Raw genomic sequence first — 25,928 nt, forward strand, 5'->3', positions numbered from 1 at the left:
TATCTGACAGGTGCGAGCCCAAAAGGAAGACGTGCTAACCAAAGTTGTTCCGTTCTATAGCCACGTATAGAAACGGAGCAGAAAACCCCATTATCTATGTCTGCTGGTTAATTCCAAACTAATTAACAGTCATGGCAACACATCCCATTATTTTCTTGGCTCCGGAAGCATGGGCTTCAACACCATATCTGCTTTTCTGTGTACTGAATTTCAGGAGAGATGGAATTTCAAGAAGGGAGCCGTATGGTCCCCCTGCAACTCTGATTTGTTGTGGAAATCTTTTGGAAAATGTCAGCAATGCACTTGGGGGAGAACTTGCCTATTAAAGGTAAGATGGGGGGGCCCGTAGCTTGGAGGCAGAGCAGAAGTAAGTCCCGGGTTCAATCCCTTTCACGTCCAGTGAAATGATCACAAGGAGCAGTGCTGGGAAACTGGGAGAGAGTTGCTGCCAGTCAGAGTAGGTAGTATGAGCTCAGATGACTCAGTGGGCTGACTCAGGAAAAGGCAGCTTCATCTAATTAGGGAAGGACCCATCTCTAGTTAGAAGTTTAAAGTAAAGTGTGCCGTCGAGTCGGTGTCGACTCCTGGTGCCCACAGAGCCCTGTGATTGTCTTTGGTAGAATACAGGAGGGGTTGACCATTACCTCCTCCCGCGCAGTATGGGATGATGCCTTTCAGCATCTTCCTATATCGCTGCTGCCTGATATAGGTGGGAAACATAAGAGCAGGGATTCGAACTGGCAACCTCTGGCTTGATAATCAAATCATTTCCCCGCTGCACCATTACCACCACCACCCCTCTCTCTCAGATCTTGGAATGCTGCTGCTGGTCGGAACAGACCATACCAGGCTGAGAAGGCTTCAGAGGTTCAAATAGAAGCCCCGCTTGAACACAACTAGAATACTTTGGGTACAGGCAAGGCTGTGTATATTCTGCAGTTCTGTGTACGTGCAGGAAAGGCACAGAATGCCATATGCAAGAGGTAGAATTCTGCATGGACCTTACACTCTACTTCAAAACCAAACAAGGTGCTAGTCCTTATGCCTGCAGAGACAGAACGGTGTGCAGTGCCGAGTGAAAGCTCACTCTTCTCTATGACTGGCAGAAGCAGAATCAATCACGCAAAGTAAGGATTCATATACAAACGTCCTTAATCCGCCTCACTTATACGGTTCACAGAAATCAGTTTCTCTCCCAAAAGGCATGGACTGTGTTGGTGCTGAATCTCAGTCCATTTTAACACAAGAGTACGCACAACCCTAGGGGGCGGGGGGGGGCTCCCATACCTTGGCTAATTTCTCTCCATCTTCTCGTTTCACCACTCGCTCCTGGGCTGAATCCACCTAGGAGTGACAGGGAGAGAAGAACAGGTTGCCACCCGGCAGCATGGCTGGCCCTGGGCTGTGCCGGCAGCTGCCTCTGGGGCAGAAAGGGAGGACCAGCGCAGGTGGGAGTTACGGGCACACGTGTTCCTCCAGGGCGCCGGACGGACATCTGCTCCCCTGCCAAGCCCTGCCCTGGGCACGCGCCAGCAACCACCCCGCGCCCGCCAACATGACCACCAAGCGCCTGGCATGTGCCACGCTCAGACATCGAGACCATTCACAGCTCGAGGCTCACCTTGTTTCCCAGCAGCATCAGGACCACATCTTGCTTTGCATATTCATGAATTTCTGTCAGCCAAGCCTAGCAGAGAAAGAGGTTGGCAGGCGGTGGGGGGGGGGGGAGCAGAGAACACAACAGCAGCGTCAGCAAGGCCTGTTTGGAGCAGGAGCGCTCACCAAAAGACACACAGGAGGGCGAAGGGAGAGCCCTGGAAAAGCCCTCCCAATCAGCAGCAGCTCCTCCTCGTGAGCTTGGGGTGGGGGCGCCCAAGGAAGCACAGCTGCCTCTGGTTGCCAGCAGCTCTGGGGACCCCTCTGCCTCCCATCCCGCCCTGCCCAGGCAGTAAGGAGAGCTGTGCTGCCTGCCTCAGGGCCCATAAGAACAGCCCTACTGGATCAGGCCCCCTCCAGCTCAGCCTGGTTCCTCCTTTAGCCCCGGTTCTTCCCCATCCCAGGGCACCCCTCTCCAAGGCCTGCCTCCCATTCTTCCAGCCTTTGCGGAAATATCTGTGGCACTATCAGATGTGATGAAAAGGCAGCCCATTCATCATGGATGGATGAAACTCCATTTCCCCCTCTGCAAGTGATTTGTCCTATTAAAAAGAAATTAACTGCCCGGTCAATTGTCCTGTTAAATAAATTAACTTTTTTGCCAGAGCAGGAAGAAACGTCTGCTGAAAGAGGCATTTGCCTGGCTCCTGTTGAGCTGCTTGCTGGTTGCTTTGGGGTTATTTTGTGCCGCAGGATAATTAACGCTCCTGTTTTATTCTCGCCTATTTTTTCTTTTGGTGTGAGCTGCACTGGGTGCTTCCACGGGACACACAAAACAGACACACTTTCCACTGAAGCAGCCTGCTGGTGCAGAATATTCTCTACACAATGGCTGGGTTTTGGCACAAGATGGTGCTAAAGATATATACACACACACACACACACACACACACACACACACACACATATATATACACATATACACACACACACTATCTATCTATCTATATGGGGGGGGGTTATTTGCAAGATTTCTGGAAACAGAAAAACAGCTCTCTGCATCGGAGATGTTACGTGTTCTATTGTGCTGCGAACACTAGGAACATAGAACACTGCCATGTACTGAGTCAGACTATTGGTCCATCTAGCTCAGGACTGTCGACACAGACTGGCAGCGGCTCCTCCAAGGTTGCAGGCAGGAGTCTCTCCCAGACCTATCTTGGAGATGCCGGGTATGGTTGGTGGGGCAATGGAACCTCCTGCATACAAGTGCTCTTCCCAGAGCGGCTCCATCCCTTAAGGGGAATACCTTACAATCCTCACACATGTAGTCTCCCATTCAAATGCAAACCAGGGCAGACCCTGCATAGCAAAGGGGACCATTCATGCTGGCTGCCACAAGACCAGCTCTGCTGATTTCGTTAGGAATGTACAACTGCCTGGAGGTGGAAACGAAGGAGAACAGGTCTATCAAGGGCTACTCCTCTGGTGGCTACAGGCCACCTCCAGCCTCAGCGGCAGGATGCCTCTCAGTCCCAGTTGCAGAGGAGAGGGCCTGCCTTCATCAATTGCTTGTGGGCTTCTCAGAAGCATCCGGTGGGCCACTGTGGGAAACAGGATGCTGGCCTTCTTGGGCCTGATCCAGCAGGGCTGTTCTTATGGAACCAACCTTACTCTTCCTATCCTCCAATGACATAGTGAAACAGGGGTAGCCAACCAGAGCTCTCCAGCTACAAGGAGCTGCAGCTGGGGGTGATGGGAGTTGTAGTCCGATGCATCTGGAGAGCCTCAGGTTGGCGCCACCCTGTAGTGAGCAAGGTTTAAAGGAAAGGCCATAAGATCCAAACTCTCCGCTTCCAGAGGATGCCGTCGTCGTCAAGCCCCACTCCCTTTCAGAGTGATGGGATGGTAAGTTTGGAATATGCTCGTCAGCTAGGTAGTCCGTGCCACAGGGCCCGGCTGAAATGAACAGCAGGGGAGCAAGAAAGCCATGATGTACAGTCCCTTGTTCCATCCAATGGTCACACTTAGCATGTGGAACTCCCTGCCACAGGTGGCTTGTTTGGCTCCTTCATTGGCAGCATCGTGGTCTTGCCCCAGGCACTGCCACAGTCTCTCCTGCAACAAGGACCAGGGACACCTCATGCCTTGGGCAGCAACCAGGGCAACAGTTCAGGACCAAGGTCAGCGCAGAGCTGGGCATCCCAGCAAAAGGGGAAGCAACTCCAGCCCCAGGAACACGCCTTCGTCTCTTCAAGGGGCAGGCATCTGATCCTACGGCATGACTGAGGGTGGGATGGGCTTCGATCATGGCCAAGAGGGCCTTGGAAGAGTCCTCCAGCTCTCCAACCTTGGTAGGGAAATCCTGATTGGGGCTCTTCTGCTTCATCCCGAGTGGGGGTTCCCAAGGGTAGGGAGTCAGTCTCCAGGTGCCTGAGTTGGTGATGCCGCCGCCCCGTCTGACTCCCCTCCCAGGTCCTCCACCCCATCCCCTATTCAGGGGGCTCCAAGGCCTGGAGTCGTGCAAACTCTGTCGCCAGATGAAAATGTTAAAATGTTAATTCTGATGTGTGTTTTAAACTTTCTGGGGTTTTCACACTGCCTGCAGCTCTCTACTTTTCAGTTATTTGTGGTTGCTGCTTTTACTATTTTAATTAGATTTTAATGGTTTCCGTGAGATTATTTGCCTATTAACTTCCCCAGTTGCCTCCAGCCTGGAAGGGAAAGGCAGGATCTACATTATGCACTAAAGAAATAAAAGCGTGGATGTCAAAACCTTCCTCCTTTTGGAAAGCCTCTTCAGATCCATTTGTCTGCTGTGTGCCTCTGGTCAATGTCCTAACTTGATTGATTGATGGATGGATGAAGTGCCTTCAAGTCTGTTTCGACTCTTAGTGACCACCTAGATAGATTGTCTCCAGGATGATCTGTCTTCAACTTGGCCTTTCAGGTCTCCCAGTGGTGCATTCATTGCTGTCACAATCGAGTCCATCCACCTTGCTGCTGGCCATCCTCTTCTTCTCTTTCCTTCCACTTTCTCCAGCATTATGGACTCCTCAAGGGAGCTGGGTCTTCGCATAATGTGTCCGCAGTATGAGAGTTTGAGCCTGGTCATTTGTGCCTCGAGTGGAAATTCTAGATTGAATTTCCTTAGGGGTAGGCAAACTTGGCCCTCCAGCTGTTGTGGAAGTACAACTCCGATCAGCTGGAGGGCTGTTTGTCCACCCCGTCCTAACGCCTTCTGGGCTATGTGCCAGAGTGTGCGCCCAAGCACACATGGGGAGCTGCAACAAAGCGAGGTTCGCCCCCCCCAGTGAAGTTCACCTGGCTTCATCACTTGGTTCTTTTAGACGCCAGGTGAAGACCTTGCTGTTCACCCAGGCCTTTTACATTCTGATTTTCAGATTTGATCTGATTTTTTGACTAATTTTAAAATGCGTTTTTAAGCTGCTTTGTATTGTATTTTGTATTTTCTTCCCCACTTCTTTGTCTGTTATGATTTAATGTGTCATGTGTTTTTATTGTGTGTTTTAATCCTCTGTTGTGAGCCGCCTAGAGAACAATTTGTTATTTTTAATGTATCATTATATTGTTGTTTACACAGTCAGACAGGTGTTATTGACAGCTTTGTTTTATCCAGACATCGAGTCCTTCCGAAGGACTCGGGATATCAATTAGTGCCTCGTTGGCACCCTGCATCGGGGTCTCCAACCTGAGGGTCCCCCGATGTCCTTAGACTACAACTCCCATCATCCCCAGCCACAATGGCCCAAAGTGCATGAAACACACTGTGAATGGGATGGGCAGGTTTCATTTTAAAATATCTATTTGGAAGTGATCATTGTTCACTGTGAGTTTGCCCCCAAAGAGTGGCCCGCACCAGAGATGCCACCACACGGCCGCCTTGCCTTCCCAAGAGGCACAATGCTGCGTGCTGGTGCCACATCTCTTCCTCTCCCCAACCGCCCCCCCAGCAGCTGCAGAGCACTCAGTCGCCCTCCCCTGCCCCACATGCCTCATGACCTCTCCTTCAGGATTGATGCAGGGATATAAATCCATTTAAGAGCACAAGGACGGCCCTGCGGGGTCAGGCCCATCTTGTCCAGGCGCCTGTTTCACACAGTGGTCGACCAGATGCCTCCGGGGAGCTGCGGGCATTTCTCCTTCTACTAACCCCCCCCCGGCCCTGTCAATTTACTGCTGGTGTTAAAATGAATATTGGAGAGGAAAGAGAGAACAGAAATGGAAAATAGCTGTCCGGCTGCCAAACCCTTCTCGCACTGAAGATTAGGGCTGTTACCTCTAATGGCTCTGAATGAAAGCTGGAGGTTGCTGCCCCAGAAATTGAGGAGCCGAGGCTGGACATCCACATGGCATTCTCTTCTTACAAATTAACAGCAGCTCAGCTGGCTCCTCTCTCCCCCACCCTGACTGAGAGCTGCACTGCCTGCAGGTTGGTTATCCGTCAGGTAGAGCTGTGCAGTTCTCCCTTTGGACTAACAAAACCTGGTTATGGCTGATTATGCGCCTCTATGGCCTCTCTGCTTGCAAGGCGCTCAGCAGGCCAAACTGGTATCTCCCTGTTCACACTTTTCTGGGGGAAGGGCTTAGTCCAACAAGCTAAACCATGCTTTTCCTGTAGGCCTAGGATCTCAACCGGGGTCAAAGCACTAACCAGGATCTCAACCAGGGTCAAAGCACTAACCATGGTTAGTAGTAACGGCTTGCACCTCTGCTGAGGAGTCCCTCCTCCCCGGCATCGCTATTGCATATTCTTAGCCTTAGCAAAGCCTTACATGCCCTTAGATCCTCAGATCCTCGGGAAGTTTCCCACTGTCAACAACTCATTAATTCTTTCCCAAATGAGCCTGTCATGGCACCAGGAAAAAGATGCATTGTGAAGATTAAAATCTCCCAGATGCTAACGAGATGTTTGCAGAAAGCTGATTATAAACACTTGTCAGCAAGCAAATGGAAATGTGGGGCCAACGAGTGCAAATTATCTTCCAAGAAAGGGCTGAGATCTTGCCCACGGCCTCGGCTAATTTTACCAGGAACCAGAATGCAGAAGGAGCTGTGTTAATCCTGGGACAGACACCCCCAAATTTTCCAAAGGAAAACCACCTTCACTTTGCACCATTGATCTTGGCCCCATGAAGCAGAAACAGGCAGGCTACCAGCCTGCAGGAACAACCTTGTTGCCTTCTTTATAAGAACCTCACGGCAACACGGAAAATATCTTTTTCTGGCATTACCCCCACCACACGCACACTCTGGAATTCCCATGAGATTCACAGACCTCCCTCACTGCCTGTTTTTTGATGCCAGCTAAAGACTTCTTTCTTTGAGTGCGTTCTTCCTTCCTCTGTGTGGTCTCTCTGATTTCTCTTTGCTTCTGGTTTTTAACTGTTTCAGGTGTAATATTTCTTTATACTGTTCTATTTTATGTTGTGTTTTAAAACTGACTGCCAGCCACCTGAGTCAATTGTGAGAAAGATGGCGGGGGATAAATAAGCAAACCAGTTGCTCAGCGTGAGGGGAGACAGACTCAGAGCGAAGGTGCCTCTGAGCGTATCCTCAGCCCAGGAATTCTTAGTACCAGAACTGAGCTCTCCATCCTGTCACACAAACATTCATCACTGGTTTTGCATCAAGTCTTCTTGCTCTCAGCAGCTTAATTAAGAAAGCCATTTTCTTCGGATTTAAAAGCGAAAACCAGATACACTTTTGTTCTTGCTGTGGCTAAGCAGTTGGGAGCTGGAACCCCCCCTCTCCTGAAGATCACCCAGAGACAGGGCCGATGAGGGGTGGGGGGAAGCCGGTACAAACTACCAGGGCCCGGTGGTCCAGAAGGGGCCCCGGGCCCCGACTAGGTGGCATATATTTTTGTCTTGCTTCCTGCCACCCCCCTGTGCCCGCCCTCCCGCCACAAGGCCGAACCGCCGAACTTTAAAATAATTCTAGCTGCCATGTGCATGGCTGGGGGGTGAGCCGAGCACCCCCTCTGGCGGCAACGGCGGGCAGAGCAGGAGCGGCCACTGAGCCTGCTCGATTCAAACTGCGCAGGCACGCTGGAGCGCCGGCCGCTGGACCGGACAGTCAGGCTCCGCCTGCCGCCGCTGCCACCACAGGGGGGTGCTCAGCTCACCTTCCACACACACACACGGCCGTGCACATGGCAGTGGCAGCTGAGGGCTCGTGGTGATGAGGCCCGAAACGTCTTGCCACCAGGTCCCAAACCCCCCACTCTCGGTGGCCCTGACCAGAGCTCTACTGGTAGATTTCGATCTGCCTCCTGCCCTGTCCTTTGACAAGCACTAAATTCCTCTCCTCTCTGCCTCTCCGCGCCCACCCCACTCAGCCTCCTGAGATTTCAACAGGTTTTGCTGACATGTTTACCAGCTGACCTCTACACCATAAGAACAGCTGTGCAAACTCTGCGCTAGGAAAACACACACAGAGAGAGAGACCGACGCACACTTCGGCGTTGCTCCGCTCCCGTTGGCTTTAATGGGGCTTAGGCAGGAGAACTTACGGGTGGGTCGTGCCCCAGGGCTCATTCCACATGACGCAGGTCTGTGATCAGAATGCCCAACGCCTTTCGAAGCAGCTGTGGGGAGGCTGCTCATTTATTCAGGAAAGTGGTACCCAGGAAGGCCACTGATAAAAACCGACTGCCTCTCAAAACTCCTGTTAGCCACAGTGGAGTTTTTTTGTTGTTGTTTCAAAAGCTTTTGAGAGGAGACCATTTCTATCAGGGGAACAGCACAAAGGGGTTTAGACTTTCTCCCAGGTGCCATTTTTCATTATCAAAGTGGTGATCGAAGCCCCCTGTGGTTGCTTTGAAAAAAAGAAAAGGGCATCAGGAAATCTCACCACTGATCTTTTGTGCATTGATTTCTTTTTATTACGGGGACTTCATACCTTGCTCTGTAGTCTAAACGGCACGGCAACAGCAGAACAAATTCAAATCTATTTATTTTAAAGGATTCATTTCCCACTTTTCCTCATTTAAACAAGCCTAAAGTGGCCAACCAAGTCTATGTCATTAAAAAAGCATTATTTTGAAAAGAAAGAAAGTGAGCAGAACCGTGCATATGCTCCAGTTCCAAAACCAAATCGAAACTCAAGGCTTAGAAAGTCAGGAGATGTAAAAGGCCCAGGCCAATAAAAAAGGGGCTCCACCTAGAACCAAAGAGAAATCAGATCTGGCAGCCAGCAAGCCAACCTGGAGAGGACATTCTAAAGCTAAGGCACCGCCACCGAAAAGGCCCTGTTACCACCTGGCCACCACTGAAGACAGGCAAATTTGCAAAAGGGCCTCCAAGGAAGATCTTAATCATCAAGCAGGCCCTCAGATTCATCCTTCTTCTTCTACTTAACAGTATCCTCAGTCTGCTGCCTGCAGTGACCACTGTGGCACCTAGGTGAGGAGAGCTGGTTGTGTGGCAGTCAGCATGAATTGTCCCCTTTGCTAAGCAGGGTATGCCCTGGTTTGCATTTGAATTGGAGACCACATGTGTGAGCACCGTAAGATCTTCCCCAGAGGGAATGGGACCGCTCTGGAAAGAGCACCTGTCTGCTTGCATGCAGAAGGTTCCCAGTTCCCTCCCTGGCAGCATCTCCAAGACAGGGCTGAGAGAGACTCCTGCCTGCAACCTTGGAGAAGCCACTGCCAGTCTGGGTAGACAATACTAAGTCAGATAGACCAAGCGTCTGACTCGGTGGTAAGCAGCTTTCTACATTCCTATGAGAGCCATATATGCGGACAGGATTCAGGAACCAGCTGGGTGGGACCCCCAACATGAACACACAGAGGGGGCCCTTTCTCACACCTTCAGCTGAACACGCAGATGTGGGGAGGTGTACTCAGCAGCTGCAGCTCCCTAGACATGCTCAGAGAATGGGGCAGGGGGAAAACTGTCAGAATGGGGCTGAAGTGCGCCCAGCTGTTTCCAGGCAGGTGGCTGGAGTGGTCGGCCGACCATGGTTGAGTCCCCAAGGTCAACTGCTGGCCTTTATCCACAGGCCCAGCGTCATTTCCAGGCCCAAGGAAATGTGCCTTGTGCAGCCACTTGGAGAGATAAAAGCATCTGGGTGGACAAAATTCCGCCAAGACTTTTATCACACCTTCTTGAAAGGTCAGGAGGCAGCCGGGAGCGGATAACGGGGCCGCCGAGGGAGAAGACGGAAGCCGCAGAAAAAGCCAATTTGGGGAGAGATAAAGAGGCAGCGACAGGCGCTGGCAGAGATGATTTATATGGCCTGGTGACAAAAGAGGAGGAAGGAAGAGGCCCAGCGCGGAGGCAGCCGCGGAGTCTCGGGAGGGCCAAGCGGGTGCCACGGTTTAATGGTGTGGTTGGAATCTGGCACTCTCAGACCTGACTGTGGGGCCCAGGCCCTGGCCACTGCTCAGCCTCATCTGACCGCCCCCCTCAAGTTGTTATGGGGATAGGAACATAGGAAGCTGCCATATACTGAGTCTGACCGCTGGTCCATCTTGCTCAGTATTGTCTACCCAGACTGGCAGCGGCTTCTCCAAGGCAGGAATTTCTCTCAGCCCGATCTTGGAGATGATGCCAGGGAGGGAACTTGGAACCCCGATGCTCTTCCCAGAGCGGCTCCATCCCCTGCTAAGGGGAATCTCTTGCAGGGCTCTCACTTCTAGTCTCCCATTCAAATGCAACCAGGGCAGACCCTGCTTAGCACAGGGGACCAGTCCTGCCCGCGGCCACCAGACCAGCTCTTAACCTTGAAACAGGCCGACTCCTCTGTCTGCAATGCAAGTGTGCAAGCAAAACTGGATCAAGGCCAGTCGTACCAATGCAGGGATGGAGCTTCGAAGGGCCTGCTTATGTGCCCCAGTGGGCCACAACCAACCATGACCTGGTGTGCAGGGACCAAGGCCCATTTTCAGCACACTGTCACATTAAAACTGACCATGAATGCAATTATCAGCTCCTAGTGGACCTTCCCCCCACCCCATCATGGGACCCATAATTTTAGCCAAGAACAGGGGCTGGGAAATAGGCCCTCTCCCCACTCAGCTAGTCAAGTCCTCTCCTCAAACGTCAAACGTCAAGTCCTCTCCTCCCGCGAGGCGCGCTCACCAGGGAGAAAGCCTTATTGGGCGCCTTGCAGGACGTATTTCCAAGGAAGAACGCACAGGCTGGTGCCCTAAGGCAGTTTTTGAAGGGCACATAGGATGGCCCCCCCCAGAGGAGACAGAACTGACCGGGAGCTGCAGCAAGGGGCTCATTCTTCGGCCCACTGCTGCCCTGTCTGTCAGCATCTCTTCTGCTCGCAAGCAGCCAACTGCCCTGAGTGGCTGCTCCTGCTCTTCAATGGGACAAGCCAGGAGCTCCTGCAGGCCCACAAATGGGTCTCCCTGGGCCAGATCCACGCCCCTCCTTGGGCCTTATGCTGTGCAGCCCCGCTGCACACCAATACCGCCTCCCTGCTTTGTATCACTTCTGAGCAGGGCTACACACAGCACCTTCTCCGAGACATGGAGGGGCAGCCGGTGCGGCTAATGAAGGCTCGCTTCCCAGAGCAGCCCACAGGGAGGGTTTCCAGCCCACGGAAAGGTTGCGGCCCCAGTGAAGCTGCCTGGCTGCGTTAATGAGCAGTGCTGGTCTCCGAGGGTCAGTGCCTGCCCAGCTGCAGCCGGGCCTCCTTGGAGAAATGAAGCTCATTAGGACTGGCACAGAGAAGGGGACGCCCTCCTTCGTCAATAGCCGGCCTCACCGATTCCCTGCCTCTGTCACACGCTGCTCAGCCCCAGTCCCACGCCTCCGCCGAGGAGGTCCTCATGGCGAAGGACCACCTGTAAACTCTGGACGTGTTGTAAGTTGTGCTTTTGCTGACTGCAAACTGCTTTGGGTGCTGCTAGGGGGAAATAGTCTAAAAGTTAATTAGAAGGCAGCCTCATACCAAAAATCCATCCCTGGGCCTTTGTTGATCACACACATTTGAGGAAAGAAGAGGTCAGAAGCCACATATGGGGACTGATTGATTGATTAAGTGCTGTCCAGCCAGTGTCGGCTCTTAGCGACCACATAGATAGATTCTCTCCAGGGCATATGGGGATACAGAGGGGGTTTTCTCAGGAGGAGAGGAGCACTTTCTGAACACAGCAGGGGAGCTTCCCTCTACCAGCATTAGCTGCTACATGTGAGGAAGGATCCGCCCCTAATACTGTAGGGAAAACATACCCACGCCTTCCACCAATCAGAACAATTCCCTACCCTTCCCCAGGACCAGCAGTGATGGAACTAAGGAGTGCTAATTTTGCAAAATGCATGCAAGATGAAGAATTCCCCTTTCCTTGGCAGAGATTTTTCATTTTGAAGTGAAGAACAGACACCACTCTGTTTTTCCTGCCTCCGTTTGCCACAGGAAACTGGGGCCGTTTCATAGGCAACACTTTGCTCTTCTGTTTGCATTCCCCAATGGGCAAAACCCCAGTTTTGAGAAAGCAACCTCCACTAGCATGTACATGCAGCAGCTTAAATGTGGCTCTCCTCCTCCATTTCTCTGCTGCTGTAGCAACATCCAGAAGCAAGGCAGTGTCGGCTAGGAGGTGTGTTTGGAAGCCCTGGGAAGAAAGAAGAAGCCAGGCCTGGAGTAGAACGGAAGTGTCAAAAGCAGCTCTGAAGTAGCCAGATCACCCAAAGTGGCATCTCTCAAAGAGACAAATGTTCCAGCCAGTTTATCCAGGAAACACTCTCAAAGCTGAAAAGCTGAATGTTCAGGTGCTTAATCCTCAGAGTGTCAGATGTGTCAGAGACGTCGCTGTGGCAGATTAATAAAAGGCAAGTGTCCTTTGGAAGCTCCTTTGGAAGCTGCTCTCCTCAAGCCTCCCTGGTTAGCTCTCCAGGTTTATCAAGACCACGGCCAAGGCAAATACTAGTCCCAGGCCACGCACTACCCACAACCACAATATGTTGGCTTAACCTGGGTTCAGACCCCCGGCATACCGAGAATTTTCAGCAGGTGGCGCTGTGAAAACCACACAAGGTCCCTGTTCGGCTGTGTACAGAAGGTAAGGTTGTGCAGAAGCCCGATGCAGCAGCAGCAGTGTGTGCACGAGGAGTAAGATCGTGCTTGGCATCTGCGCGGAAGCTCTGGACATCCTGCAGGCCCCACAGCGGCAGGGGTTCTCCAACTTGGGTCCCCGGATGTTGCTGGACTTCAACTCCCATCATCTCCAGCCATTGGGGACCCAAGTTTTAAAACCCCTGCCCCATGGCACAGACACTACCCTAGGCAAGAGTATCCCTCTTGGAAAAGAAACTGACATGAAATGGACTTACACCGGAACACTGAAGAAGTGATGCTTGGCACAGTATGTAAGCCACAGCGCGCGCGCGCACACACACAGAGACACAAAAACCCTTTAACTCTATCCTCTCTTGCAAAGATATGCCACAGCTTGAAGACTTTAGTGATGCTAATGCATTTAATCTGCTCTAGGCTCTCAAATACCGCCAGAGTCAGGCTCAGCCAAAAGGTGACAAGGAATTAAAAATAGCGATGCAGGGGAAAATATTAGAAATGCAAAGGGCTCAGAGACTTCATTAGCAGCAGGGCCGGAGAGCAGCTGATAATTCCACACGCCCAGCGCGACCCAATTCAGAGGCAGAAGGGAGATAAATTAGAGGTCTATAAAGGAGTTCACAGCCTTGCCTTATAGTGGGCTGCAACAATTTAGCTGGAGGATGTTTCTCAGCGTCTCTGGCAATTATAGACAGGGTAAATCTGCACTTTCTCTTAATCTGCCATCTATTTTTTTGCACACAATGGAGTGAAAAGAACAGACGCTTTGGATTTTTAAAAATGAGCTATTTAAAAGGGGGAGGGGTTCAACTCCCAGTGGAGGATGCAAGGACATCATGAAAAGCAAAACCTTCTCAGCATGCCCCTTCTCTCACTTCTGTGCAAATAATATCACACACTCCCTACATATGCAGACATATGCACACTTGTGCACATGTGCATTAAAACATGTATACCAACTGCAGTCACCATGTATATTTATACACCAGCGCTAGCACTAGTCAGTCATGAAGGAGGAGGGAAGGATGCTTCCTGACACTCCTCCCCTCTCCCAGAGAGGACTCATCTCACTTGAAGCAGAGTCCTCTGGTCAGGGACATAGGCAGCTGCCGTCGACTGAGTCAGACCATTGGCCCATCTTGCTCAGGACTGTCTACACAGACTGGCAGCGGCTTCCCCAAGGTTGCAGGCAGGAGTCTCTCTCTGCTCTGTCTTGGAGATGCTGCCAGGGAGGGAGCTTGGAGCCTTCTGCATGCCAGCGAGTAGGGGAGGTGCGGTGGGGGGAGTGAAGAGCATTCAGTCAAGCAGTCGACGGGCCCCTCTTTCTCAGGGGCCCAGGGACATTTGTGTCACCCCGATCAATTATAGCTACGGAGGAGGAGCAGGAGGAGAAGTCTTCTATCAATGGCTTCCTCTTCACAATGGCTCTATGCTACCAGCTTCTGGGGCACAAACAGTGGGGGGAGGCCCACCCCTGCCCTGCTTTAGGGCTTCCTGGAGACAAGGGGCTGCCCCTTGTGAGAAAGCGAATGCTGGTCTGGAGGGGCCCTCTTTGGTCTGACCCAGGAGGGCTCTTCTTGTGCCCCGATAATACTCAGCAGCCCCACGAGAACCAGCAGGAAGGCGGCTTCGGGGAGGCTGCACCACCTCCCTCAGGGCTCGGATGGCACCTATCGGAGCCCAGGAGGAGGAGAGCCGTGCTTTGTAGCCGAAGCTTCTGCCCGGCGAGCCTTCAAGCCCAGCCCGGTCCTCTGCCAAGGACCATCGAAACCGGCAGCGCCAGGGAGCACTTGCAGCACAATTAGCGCCATTATTGCCTGAAGGTTGCAAAGGCTGATAATGATGCAAATGCCGTCCACCCACGACTGGAGACCGCGTACAAACAGGTGGAGAGTGGAGAATTAGTTCCCTGGGACTCCAAATAACAGAAATGACTTAAACCGTCCTAATTGCTCGGCTCCAGGCCCAAATCTATTGCAGCCTCCTGGCCTCACTGGCTGTTTCTCAAAGGACTGACAGGGAGAGAAGGGAAGGGAAGGGAAGGAGACGGAGACAGAGACCTCCTTCCAGGCAAGGGGTTCTCCAACTTGGCTCACCAGAGTTTTCTGGCATATAACATCCCATTAAAACAGTTTTTAATGTTGGGTTTTCACTTATTTTAATATTCCAATCATTTTCCGTTTTGTTTAATTTGTATCGTTATCGTTGCACACCGCCCAGAGACACAGGTTTTGGGCGGTATATAAATATGTTTTAAAAATGAATGAATAATCATAAAAATAAATACATCCTCCTGGTCTGGCCTTTGTGGCTGGGGATGATGGGGTTTGTAGTCTGGCAACATTTGAGGACCCAAGTTTGAGAACCCTTGGCCGAGGCTGGCTTGCTTTCTCTTAGGGGGGCACAAAATAAATGTCTCCCTGCACACACGTTGAACAAAGACAACATTCATCAAACGACCCAGAGACACAAATTGTTCATGCATAAAAAGCCCAAACCTCCAAGCTTGCAACACTGCTGTGCAAAACCGTGCCTCTTTCTTTGCCCTTAGACCCCCAGCCAAAAAACCCAGCCATGCACTCCCTGCAGGCACATCCTTTGCAGCCCAGGACAGATGGCAGAGCCCAGTTTTTCTGCCTGGAACGGAACCGGCACGTCGTTGGGCCCCCCAGGCGGGACCCCGCAAGGCACCCAGCAGCCCCACTACGGGTCTGGGGGGGTCATGGGCAGCCGCCTTCCGCCAAGGCAGAGCATTGGTCCCCCTCGAGGCCCACACTCCCTCCTCCTCGGACAGCCAGGGGAGGGGCCCTTCACCCCCTCAAGGCAGGGGGCTGCTTTCCTGGTTCTCTTCCTGGTGGTTTTCGTTTCTGCTGGGGCTGCCCCCGGCATGCAGAACAGCTGCTGTAGCCCTGAGCTGCTACTCCAGCCTGTGCTCAGATGCTTCTGTTCATGCAGCTGCCGTGTGCTGAGGCAGGCCGTTGACCCCTCTAGCTTAGAACTGTCTACTCTGAGTGGCAGCGGCTGGCCACCTCTCAGGCAGAGGCCTCTCCAACTCCTGGCTCCTTGATCCTTTTAACTGGAGATGCTGCCAGCGATTGAACCTGGAGCCTTTGGCATGCAAAGCAGGCGTTCTCCCACTGAATTATGGATGCTCCCTATTAAAGCCGACAAAACCAAACAGTGAAAGCAGAGCAGCATAGACCAGGAAGGCAAGAAAACTCTGGAAGGGGGCGGGGTGGGGGGGAGAGATTGAGATTGATTTCCTCCATGAGGCTAAACTTTAATTGTGGAATAGAAGAAATATTTAAATGAGCAGATGTCTATTTCTATTTGAACTGGGAGAGAATACGGTAATTATTAGCCCCTTTGAAAACATCTAAGATGATATTAACAAACAGAGACACCACACAGTGCCAAAGCATTTGCATAATGAAATGCCAGCAGAAGATCCGTTGTCTGGCGCTGGGCTCCAGGCCCACCAGGCGCAGGGGAGATCGGGGACCATGCGGTTGGGCCCCTGCATTGCAAAACAGGACCACACCTGCCTCTTGCCACCCTTGCAACATCCCTCTTTCTGCACGGCTTTGGGTCTCCCGGTTCCAGACCTGGTGACTTCCCACCACTGAACTGCAGGCTTACGCAAGACATTCAGCGTGGATTAACCAAATGCACTTTGGATTTAAAGAACACCATCTTCTCTCCCCAAACAAGGAGTCTCCTGTTCTTGTTCCCTGCATGACCAATGACTCTGGCTTGCTTTGCCCCCTTCTGGAACTGGGTTGCGCCTCAAGGGAGTGTGATCTGACCCCACGTTTCCCACCTGCCTGTATAAAACTCAAGTCAAGGGAGGAGAGCTGGTCTTGTGGCAGGGAGCATGAATTGTCCCCTTTGCTAAGCAGGATCTGCCTTGGTTGCATTTGAATGGGAGACCACATGGGAGCACTGTCTGGGAAGAGCATCTGAGGTCCCAAGTTCCCTCCCTGGCAGCATCTCCGAGAGAAGTCTGAGAGAGACTATGGGGGAGGCAGGGGCTCAGATGTGGGGACAGCCAACCACCTGGAAGGCTTTAAGAGGAGTTTGGATCACTTCATGGAGGAGAGGTCCGTCAATGGCTACTAGTCGGAGGGCTGTGGGCCACCTCCAGCCTCAAAGGCAGGATGCCTCTGAGTAGCAGTTGCAGGGGAGCAACAGCAGGAGGGAGGGCGTGCCCTCACCTCTTGCCTGTGGGCTCCCCAGGGGCATCTGGTGGGCCACTGTGTGAAACAGGATGCTGGACTAGATGGGCTTCCTTGGGCCTGACCCAGCAGGGCTGTTCTTATGTTCTTAGGGATGATGGGAGCTGTTGACCAAACACAGCTGGGGGGCTTCAGCTTGGTCACCTCCTCCCGTCTTACAACTCAAACCCAGTAACTCAGGCAGGATGGGGGGTGGGGGTGCCTCCGCCTTGGGTCCCCAGACCTTGTTGGACTTCATCTCCCAGAATCCCCAGCCACAATGGCCAGAGGCTATTTTGTGGCTATGGATTATGGGAGTTGAAGTCCCAACAACATCTTGGGTACTGCCATAACTGGAGACGCCAGGGACTTGAACTCAGTACATCCTGGATGCCCAGCTGACACTCTGGCCCTGCTGCATACTCTCTTGGGCCTGCACAGTGGGTCATGGGAGTCACAAGAAGTCCTCCTTTCCTGACACATCATCCCAAAAGGAGTTGCAAATGCGGAGGCGGCAGCAGCCAGATTTCCAGGTGCTGGTGGGGTGCGGAAATCAAGCATATTCCCCGCCCATCTCTTTTGAACTGGATGCAGGGAGCAGGGGCAGGTTTTTATAGCTGGGCATGTGTCGACATTATCTTTACCACTGTGTACTAAAGATCTTTTGGAGTGTTTTGATTCTTAGAGTGCTTCTTGTGTTTGGGCTTCACACCTTTCAATAATTCATCAGGCTCTGTCCACCTGCACCTCCGACACGCTTCATTTCAGCCGGTCTTGCCAGCAACACACTGGATTGTGCACAGACCTCAGCATCAAGGCTAGAGACAGACTGCAAGTCCCTCAATGCCTGCAGTAATTTTTCAGGGACTTTAAAAGAGGTTATTTTGAGCTGGATGCAGAAGATGGTTCTGGTCTCTCCTTGAACAAAATGCATTAGATTTGCCCTGACAAAGAGGCATCATATTCCATATGCTTCGAGCAGTGAGGCCATCAGTGAGGCCAAGACGTGTCGAGGCTTACCTGGATGTTGTCAAAGGATGCTCTGTTTGTGACGTCATAAAGCAACAGCAAAGCTGAGAGGGAAAGAGACATGGGTCACAATTAAGAGGCTGGCAGTTTTAAGTTGGGGGGAAACCTTAGAGATGCTTTCGGATTATCAAGTGACCAACCATATGCAGAAAGAAATGATTCATCATCTTCCAAAACACAAGCATTTGCGGTCATCCAATGAAAATATGACTGATTAATGCATTCAGAAGTAAGTTCCTCACAGAGTGCATAACTAACCTGTGGAATTCACTGCCACAGGATGACAGAATAGCTACCAGCACAAATGGTTTGAAAGAGGGGATCGGGCAAATTCAGGAAGGATAAATCTATCAATGGCTACTCAGCACAACAGCCCAGAATGGAACATCCACGTCCAGAGGCAACATACCTTTGATCACCAGTGCACCAGTGATGGCTAGCTAGCTCCACCACATCCTGCTGAGGAGATGAGCATAACACCCAAGGGCATCTGGGTGTTTGAGCACGGGACCCCATGCCTGTCATGAACCCAAGCCACCTGGACCACCCACCAGGCCCGTGTGGCAAGAGCTCCGGGGATGAGGACTCTTGCTGGACCCTTGTCCCACAGTCCCGAGGACCCACCCAGGAAGTCCGAGCCAGCAGTGTCAGAAGACAAGGAAGGGGACGCAGGAGAGCTGGCACCCCCAGAGGCCCTTGATCCAGAAGAACCATCTCACCCAGAAGATGCTCGACTGCCTCCATCTTTTGACTCTGAGGACTCCCTGGAGCTGCAGCCAACAGAGGAGGAATCACTGCCCCCCCCCACACACACACCTGGAGAAGCCTGCACAGAAGGGACGGGTCGCCGTCCCCATAAATGAAGAGGTGGGAGGAGCCTGAAACTGGAGACCTGGAGCAGGTCTAGGGAAGAGCTCAGCCTTGAAGGAGCAGCTGCTGAAGCCACTTCCTTGCCAAGCCTTCTCGCCTGCGACTGCCTGACTTCGCCTTTGCCTCCTCCTGTCTACGGCCTCTGGCTCCTGACCAGGCTTCTCGCCTGCTCTTACTGGACTGCCGACCCGCACCGACCTTTGCACGTGCAACCTTGACCTTGCCTTCTCCTACAGACGGCTTTCTGGCTTTGGCCCTGGGGCCAGGAAGCAGCTGGGCCTCCCTTGGGATGGCCCCCCACCCCACTGGCCCCTTAGGACAAGCCTCTGCTCAGTGCTTCTTGTTCTGCAGAGCCAGCAGAGTTGCAGCAACCGCAGCTCCCCACAACTGCCAACCGGTGAAGCTCCCGGCCCAGGTGGAAATCTCCCCCTTGCTAATTAGCAGAGCCAGACATCAAGGCATTTCACAGGGCCTGCCTGCCTGCCTGCCTTTGAGGGGAACTCCGATCAGAACACGCTTTGTAGCAAGAGGCACCATCGCGGCCTCCTTTCAGGCCTTGACACTTTGAAGGGGCCTTTCATGCCTCCACGCGCTCCATTAGGAATTCTGTAGTGCAACTCGGCAAGTTCAGAACACACAACAGAGGCAGGGAGCCTGACGCCAGAACTGGGCCAGGTCCAGTGAAACCGCACCCAACGGAGCAGCCTCTTGGCTCTCTCTCAGGAGGGGGCACAGAGAGAGAGGGAGAGGGAGCGTGCATACGATGCCCCTCACGTCGTCTTCCCAGAAGGGTCAGAACGTCACACTACAAAGGAGCAGACGACAACCAGGAGGAGAACGCAGCCTGTTCTGTGCCCTTGGACTGCGTGCAGAAAGCAGTGAAGCAAGCAGGAGAAAAGTGATTCTTCCTAAAAACTGCTGCAAAAGCAGGCTGGGGCTTTTCATCCTGGATGCAACCTTTCTTCCTTTCCCTTTCCAACTGGCTTCGCAGGCCAGCCAATTGACCAGTCAGAGATGATCAGCTGGCTGCCAGCTGCTTGATTGTGGCCACATATCCCACCATCAGCACATACGGCTGCCTACCTAGCACTGACCACCTTTAAACCATCCTGTCTGCTCCATGATCCCAGACGACTAATCCAGCATGAAGGCAAAGCAGTGCTCAGAAGAAAGAAATGGTTCTGCATCAAAGACAAGCGAAGCAAATAACGATAGGATTGGGAAAAGGTGGACATCCCCACCATTTAAGAGTGTTGGGAGAAACAGATCTCCCTCCTTCTCCCACCCCGCCCCACAAAAGCACAACTTTCAACCTGGAATGCAAACTGATGAAGAACCGCCCTACATTATAGCCATCATTAAGGCAGAGATGCTTTCCTTGGTGTTGTGCCCTACACTGGATTTTTAAAACCAGGAAGTTTAAAAAGTGCCATGCTTCTTACCGTGGGCGTCCCGGTAGTATGCGTGCGTGACGCTACGAAACCTCTCCTGGCCAGCTGTGTCCCAGATCTGAGGAAGAAGGCAAGAAGGGAGACATCTCAGGAGAGAGAAGCCAAATGGCGAAGAACATTTCCTCCTCCTTCCAAAAATGTGTAGATGCCATGAAAGTCAACCAAAGTGGAAAATATGGGCCGATTTATCCTCTTCAGCCTTGCAGCAAACACCAAGCTGGTGGGAAATCTTGACTGGAAATCGTCTCATAGCAGAACTTCAGTTGTGTGCAGAATGTTTCTTACTGCCCTTTTCAGCAGTTGATGAATCTCTCCAAAGTGGTGCAGTCTTCATGTTCTCTCATAAGCAGCAGCGGCTCATCCTAACAAGCCAGGGGGGCACCCAAGGAGGCGCAGCGGCCTCTGCTTCCTGGCAGCAGCTCCAAGGGCTCTTCTCACCCACTGGAGAGCCACACTGCCTGCAGGCTGGCCATTTGTCAGGTCGTGCTGCCTGGCTAACCACACAGCTCTACCTGACGAATGGCCAGCCTGCAGGCAACACGGCTCTCATTCACACCAGGGCGGGCTGGGATTGGAGAGAGAGGCACAACCAGAGGCAGCGGCCCCTCCTTTGGCTCCCCTCTGGCTCCTTAGGATGAGCCACTCCTGGACCCTGCTCTGCGGGCAGGCAGGCAGGGCAGCAGAGAAGCAGCCTCTGGCCACGGACCAAGGCTGGTCAAGGCTCTGGAGCACACTGGCCTCTCCCCAGGGAGCTGCTGGCTCCCAGCTGTCCTTGACGGGCGGCAGAATTGTGTGTCCTTTGAAAAATGATGGGAAGACGACACATAAAGTCCTTCTTTCTGGAAGCAAACCGAAAGTCAAACTCCCCTCTCCATCACCAAGGCGGTTCTTGGGGAAGTGTGTCCTTTTCATTGAGGCAGTGAAGGGTCTGATCAATCAGAGACACAATTAATTAATTTCCACAGCCCGTGGAGGAGGAGCGCTGATTGAGACCGTTACAGGCAGCAGGGGACAGGAATCATACATTTCCCAAGCAGGCCTGTCTGCGCCGTCCCTCCACCCGGCAGCAGAATCCGGAGGCAAACTCCTCCACTTGACTTGACCGAGAGCATGCAGGGCATTTCTGCAGTGGGGAAGGACCGTCAGAAGGGCATCATTAAACTCATCGGCCTTTGAGGGACTGATGTGTTTTCGCCAGGGCTGGGGCGGGGGCTTCTCTGCCAGGATCCACGCAGAGCCCAAAGAACCAAGGGCGGCTTAATTCACGGCTTCCTCCCAGCACATTAAAAAAATTATAATAAGAGTTTTAAGAAGTCATAGGAACAGAGGAAGCTGCCTTCTACCGAGTCCGACCATTGGAATGCCTGAAACCCAACAGAACTGCAGCTAGTCAGAGCAGACAATACTGAGATAGGTAAACCGATGGTCTGACTCAGCAGAAGGCAGCTTAATGTTTAGATTTTTTTTAAAAAAGTTATTTAAAATATTTCTATACTGCCCCAAACTTGTGTCTCTGGGCAGCGATTGCTCAGCGGTGATGGAACACATTCTCCACAAGCCTGACAGATGGCTGTCCAGATACAGAGCAGTTCCCTGTATTGAACAACAGGGTGGGGGTGGACTAGAAGGCCTCTCGAGCCCCTTCCATGCTGACCGTGAGGCTGAGATCGCGCCATGGGGGAAGATCTTGCTGGGATCGCTCTTTAAATACGAAATCCATCTTCACCCGGAATGGTATGTCATTATTACTTTTTTGAAAAGCCGAACGTGTTACTATTATTTAGCAGTGATTTATTTATTTATTAGATTTATTTATTAGATTTATATACCGCCCTTCCAAAATGGCTCAGGGCGGTTCACAGCATGATAAAAACAATCAAAACAAATTAACAATTAAAATCAAACTATTAAAACACAATAAAACCAATAAAACAGCTAAAAGCCCTGAAAATCAGGGCAACAATTTAAAACAATGTAAAACAATTAATCATTTAAAACCCTGGAAGGCCAGGCCAAATAGGTAGGTTTTAAGGGCCCTCCTGAAGGACGGCAATGACCTCAAATTACGGAGTTCTGCCGGGAGTGCATTCGACAGCCCAGGAGCAGCTACAGAGGAGGCCCGCCTCTGCGTCCCCACCAGACGAACCGGTGGCAACTGGAGACGGACCTCCTCAGATGACCTTAACGTGCGGTGGGGATCATGCAGAAGAAGGCGCTCTTTTTAGATAACAGTCGAGTGCCAGGGGCTTCAGATGAAAGGACTCTCAAAAGAGTGGTCTGGCCAGGGAAACAGCCATGTCAGGCTTGGTCCTCTGAGCATACCAAGACGGGCAAGATCAAAGCCAGCGAGCGCAGGGATTGCCTTACCTGAAGCTTCACCTTCACGCCATCCACATTCAAGACTTTATTCTGGAAGAAAGGAGGAAAGGGGTTGTTGCATTTAAAAGCTTCACCTGCTGGTTAAGGCAGATTTCTGCAGATTAAATGGCAGTTAAAGGCAAAGGAGCAGGCCAGGCGGAAATAATGTGGCCACTAGTGCCCCCTGCAACTGGGCATCCCAGATGCTGTTGACTGTAGCCAGTGGTGGATTAACCGAGAGGCGGAGGAGGCATTTGCCTATGGCGGCAAAATTTGAGGGGCAGCCATTTTTGCCCCTCCTCAAATTTTGCTGCCTCACTCTGTGGGCAGCAGCGGCTGCAGCAAGGGTGGAGTGGGAGAGGAGGAAGTCCCCCACTTTTACCTTGTTTTTAAAAAGGCAAACCTTTCTTGGTTCAAGGTAAAAGGGCAGCAAAAAGCTTAATCCGCCCCTGACTACAGCTCCCATAATCCCCAGATGCAATGGCCAAAGGCCAACGCAGCTGGGGATTATGGGAGCTGGAGTCAACAACATCTGGGATGCCCAGTTACAGGGGACACTGGTAGCCACCATAGTCTGGACCGTCACTGGGATTCTGAGTTCAGAGCCAAGACCAACAAGAGAGCTGCTTTGGGGGGTTGTTAACAAAGCACCCCTCTTTCTGTAGAGGCCGCACAAGCTGGTCACAAAGCACGGAGTGAGGACTGAGCACATCATGTTAGCCAGGATATAGGCTGCATATACATATTCTAAGTAGAGCAGCCACAGAAAGGCTGCTGCCTTGTCCGTCCCCACCTGTAAGGTTTGCAATCAAACGGAAAAGCTGACACCGCACACCCTTTGCAGAAGATCATCTCTGCCTGGGGAGGGGGAGAGTCAAAGGAAAAGGGCCTCTCTCGACATATCAAAGTGCCCTCCGAACAGGCCAGCCTCAGAAGTGAGTTCAAAGCCATGTCAAAGTCTCAGGCTAATGAAGCCTGTCGTTAAAGAGTCTGCAGATCCGCAGAGGGACCTATCGGGAAACGCAGTGTGCAAAGCCAAGTGTGCTCCCACTGAGGAACAGGAGTGCATCTGCTTTTGGGGAGCAGGGCTGCCAATGGAAACAACATTGTCAATCTGGCAGGGAGGGGGCTCCCCTGCTCCCCTGCGCACAGCTTGGTAGCAACGAGCGGGGGGGGGACCTCTGGTTGCCAGTGGCTCCAGGTGCTCCTTTCTCACCTGTGCTGCCTACAGACTGCCTACAGAAGGCTGTGCCTTCACACACAGCTCTACCGGATGAATGGCCAGCCTGAAGGCGGCGCAGATCTCAGGCAGGGCAGAGGAGCCACACTCGCTGCTGCCGGCAGCCAGAGGCAGCTGCACCTCCTTGGGCGCCCCCCCCCCCCGGGCTGATTAGGACGAGCCGCTACTCTGGCACAACCGCCACAAAGGGTCTGTGCAAATCTGACAAGCACCCTGCAAGAGACACAGGGCTGGAAAGCTACCCACACATCCTCTGTTGTGCAGACCTGCACCTTTTGCGTGCGAATGACGGCACCTGCAGGACTTTGGCTAGGGTTTTTGTGAACCACTTTTAATCACCTTTTTGAAAGCGGAAAGCTGGTGTTAATAAACAAAATCAGCAGCCAGCAAAGGTCGAAAAAGTGTCTCCCTTTGTTTCACCACAACAGTCAACAATTGTGCCAGAGGTGTAGCTATAATTGAGCGGATGGGTTCAAAGAACCCAGGACCGCCCCCCCCCCAGCTCCTGAGAGCGCCCCCAGATCCACCCTCCCTATTTTCTTAATTATCTCCCTCAGTCCAAAGGGCCACCAGGGAGAGGGGCGAGCACGGCCCCCTTTCCCCTAGCTATGCCCCTGAATTGTTCTCTTCTGCCTCTCAGCATGGGGCTGACGCCTTTGGGTGGCAGGAACACCCGGCATTTGCCAGATGTTCCAGAGGATGCTGGGTGCAGTTCTGCAAAAACAGATCATTGCATGGGGTGGGGGGACGACACACCTCCCTTCCACCGCAGAATCACCCAGGAGGAGTCTGTGGCTGGACACTCAAGCAGCAGTTTGCAAGGCCTGCTCCCGCACCCTTCACTGGGCTGGATTGAACATCCAGCACCTGCTATTCTTAATCCATATGGTTGCAAACTCCAGGGCCTCTGGCTACGAGTTAATGAGCTGCAGCACCTAGGACACCTTGCCGGAAAAAACCCAGTCAGCCAACTGCCAGCGTCACCATGCAGCTTTTTGAAAATGCAAAGTGCTCAGTATTTTGTAAATATGCAAATCTGCCCACTTATCCTCAAAGAAACCCTCTGCATAGCCCCAGGCTCCCTCGGGCACATCATTTAGCAGTCAATAAAATCCAAAGGGGAAAAGATGGGAAAACTGGAACGTGCAGGGATGTGCAGAAATGGTTCGATTGCGAACCGGACCACCGTGAACCGGGCCAGTTCAAGCTGTTTGATCACAAACTGATTCGAACTGGTTCGAGCTGGTTCATCGAACCGCAGGTCTGTAACCGGCCTCAAAATTTGGTGTGGGGAGGATTGCAGAAATCAGGGGAAGCAGGTTATGAAATGTTCAGTGGAAACAGTCAATGAGGCTGGGGAGAAAAGAGAATTTTTTGGTGTGGCAGGTAGACACCATGCCACCAACTGGCTACCGGCCTGTAACCGACCAGCCAGCCAATCGCTCCGACCGAACTAGTTCCCTTTGGCGCGGTGCGCTCTGAACTCAGACCAAACCACACCAAATGGTCCGTGCACACCCCAGAACAGTGGGTCTTACATACAGAGAGCTTGCTGGGCTCGCTTGCCGCTTAGCACACAGACGTAAGAAACAGCTCAGGGTATCGTCTCCTGAAGGGCGGCCTCTCCTGCTGCTGGGAATGTTGATTTCAACACCCAGGGCCAAGAGGATTTGCAGAGCAGTCAGAACAGCATCTTTGCCTCCACTGTGGAAAGCCTGGCATTGTCCTTCCAGGACGCAAGAAAAGCGCTGCTGGATCAGAGGAAGGCAGTTCTGTCTATTACTGCAATTCCAAGGTCAACAAGCAAAGCTGGCTAAATGAAACCACTAAGTACTAACAACTGCTGGAACAGTAGCACACAAATCATGTGCCAGGAGAGGGAAAGAGAGAGAAGAAAGGAAGGAAAAATCTATCCTAGGAGCCACAGCATCCCTGTGCACAAGAGTCTGCCCGTGATCCATTGCTCTGACCCGGCTCCTTCCAAGACGGGTCTCTGATGCCATTCTGCGCTTGGAGACAGGCCTGATCCAAGCGGAGGCCAGGGGGTGGGTGGCCAGGCTTAGCTATTGGCTCAGACTCTTCTAGCGCCCCGTTGGTCTTGCTCCCTTAACC

The 25,928-nt window shown here is 52.4% G+C and overlaps 1 protein-coding gene across 3 annotated transcripts in view; it reads right to left on the minus strand.

Moving 5' to 3' along the window:
- The window catches only part of RAB26 (RAB26, member RAS oncogene family), an 86,179-nt gene that overhangs the window by 3,556 nt on the left and 56,695 nt on the right, over positions 1-25,928 (minus strand). For all 3 annotated transcript variants that reach the window (XM_053275950.1, XM_053275951.1, XM_053275949.1), the window contains exons 3-7: positions 22,586-22,627; positions 20,210-20,276; positions 17,889-17,941; positions 1,622-1,687; positions 1,288-1,344 (exon numbers count right to left, since the gene is read on the minus strand). In XM_053275950.1, the coding sequence (XP_053131925.1) occupies positions 1,288-1,344; positions 1,622-1,687; positions 17,889-17,941; positions 20,210-20,276; positions 22,586-22,627 (285 nt within the window). The remainder of the gene's footprint in view (positions 1-1,287; positions 1,345-1,621; positions 1,688-17,888; positions 17,942-20,209; positions 20,277-22,585; positions 22,628-25,928) is intronic.

The sequence above is a fragment of the Hemicordylus capensis genome, chromosome 13 (genome assembly GCF_027244095.1).
Source record: "Hemicordylus capensis ecotype Gifberg chromosome 13, rHemCap1.1.pri, whole genome shotgun sequence".
NCBI classification, from domain to species: Eukaryota; Metazoa; Chordata; class Lepidosauria; order Squamata; family Cordylidae; genus Hemicordylus; species Hemicordylus capensis.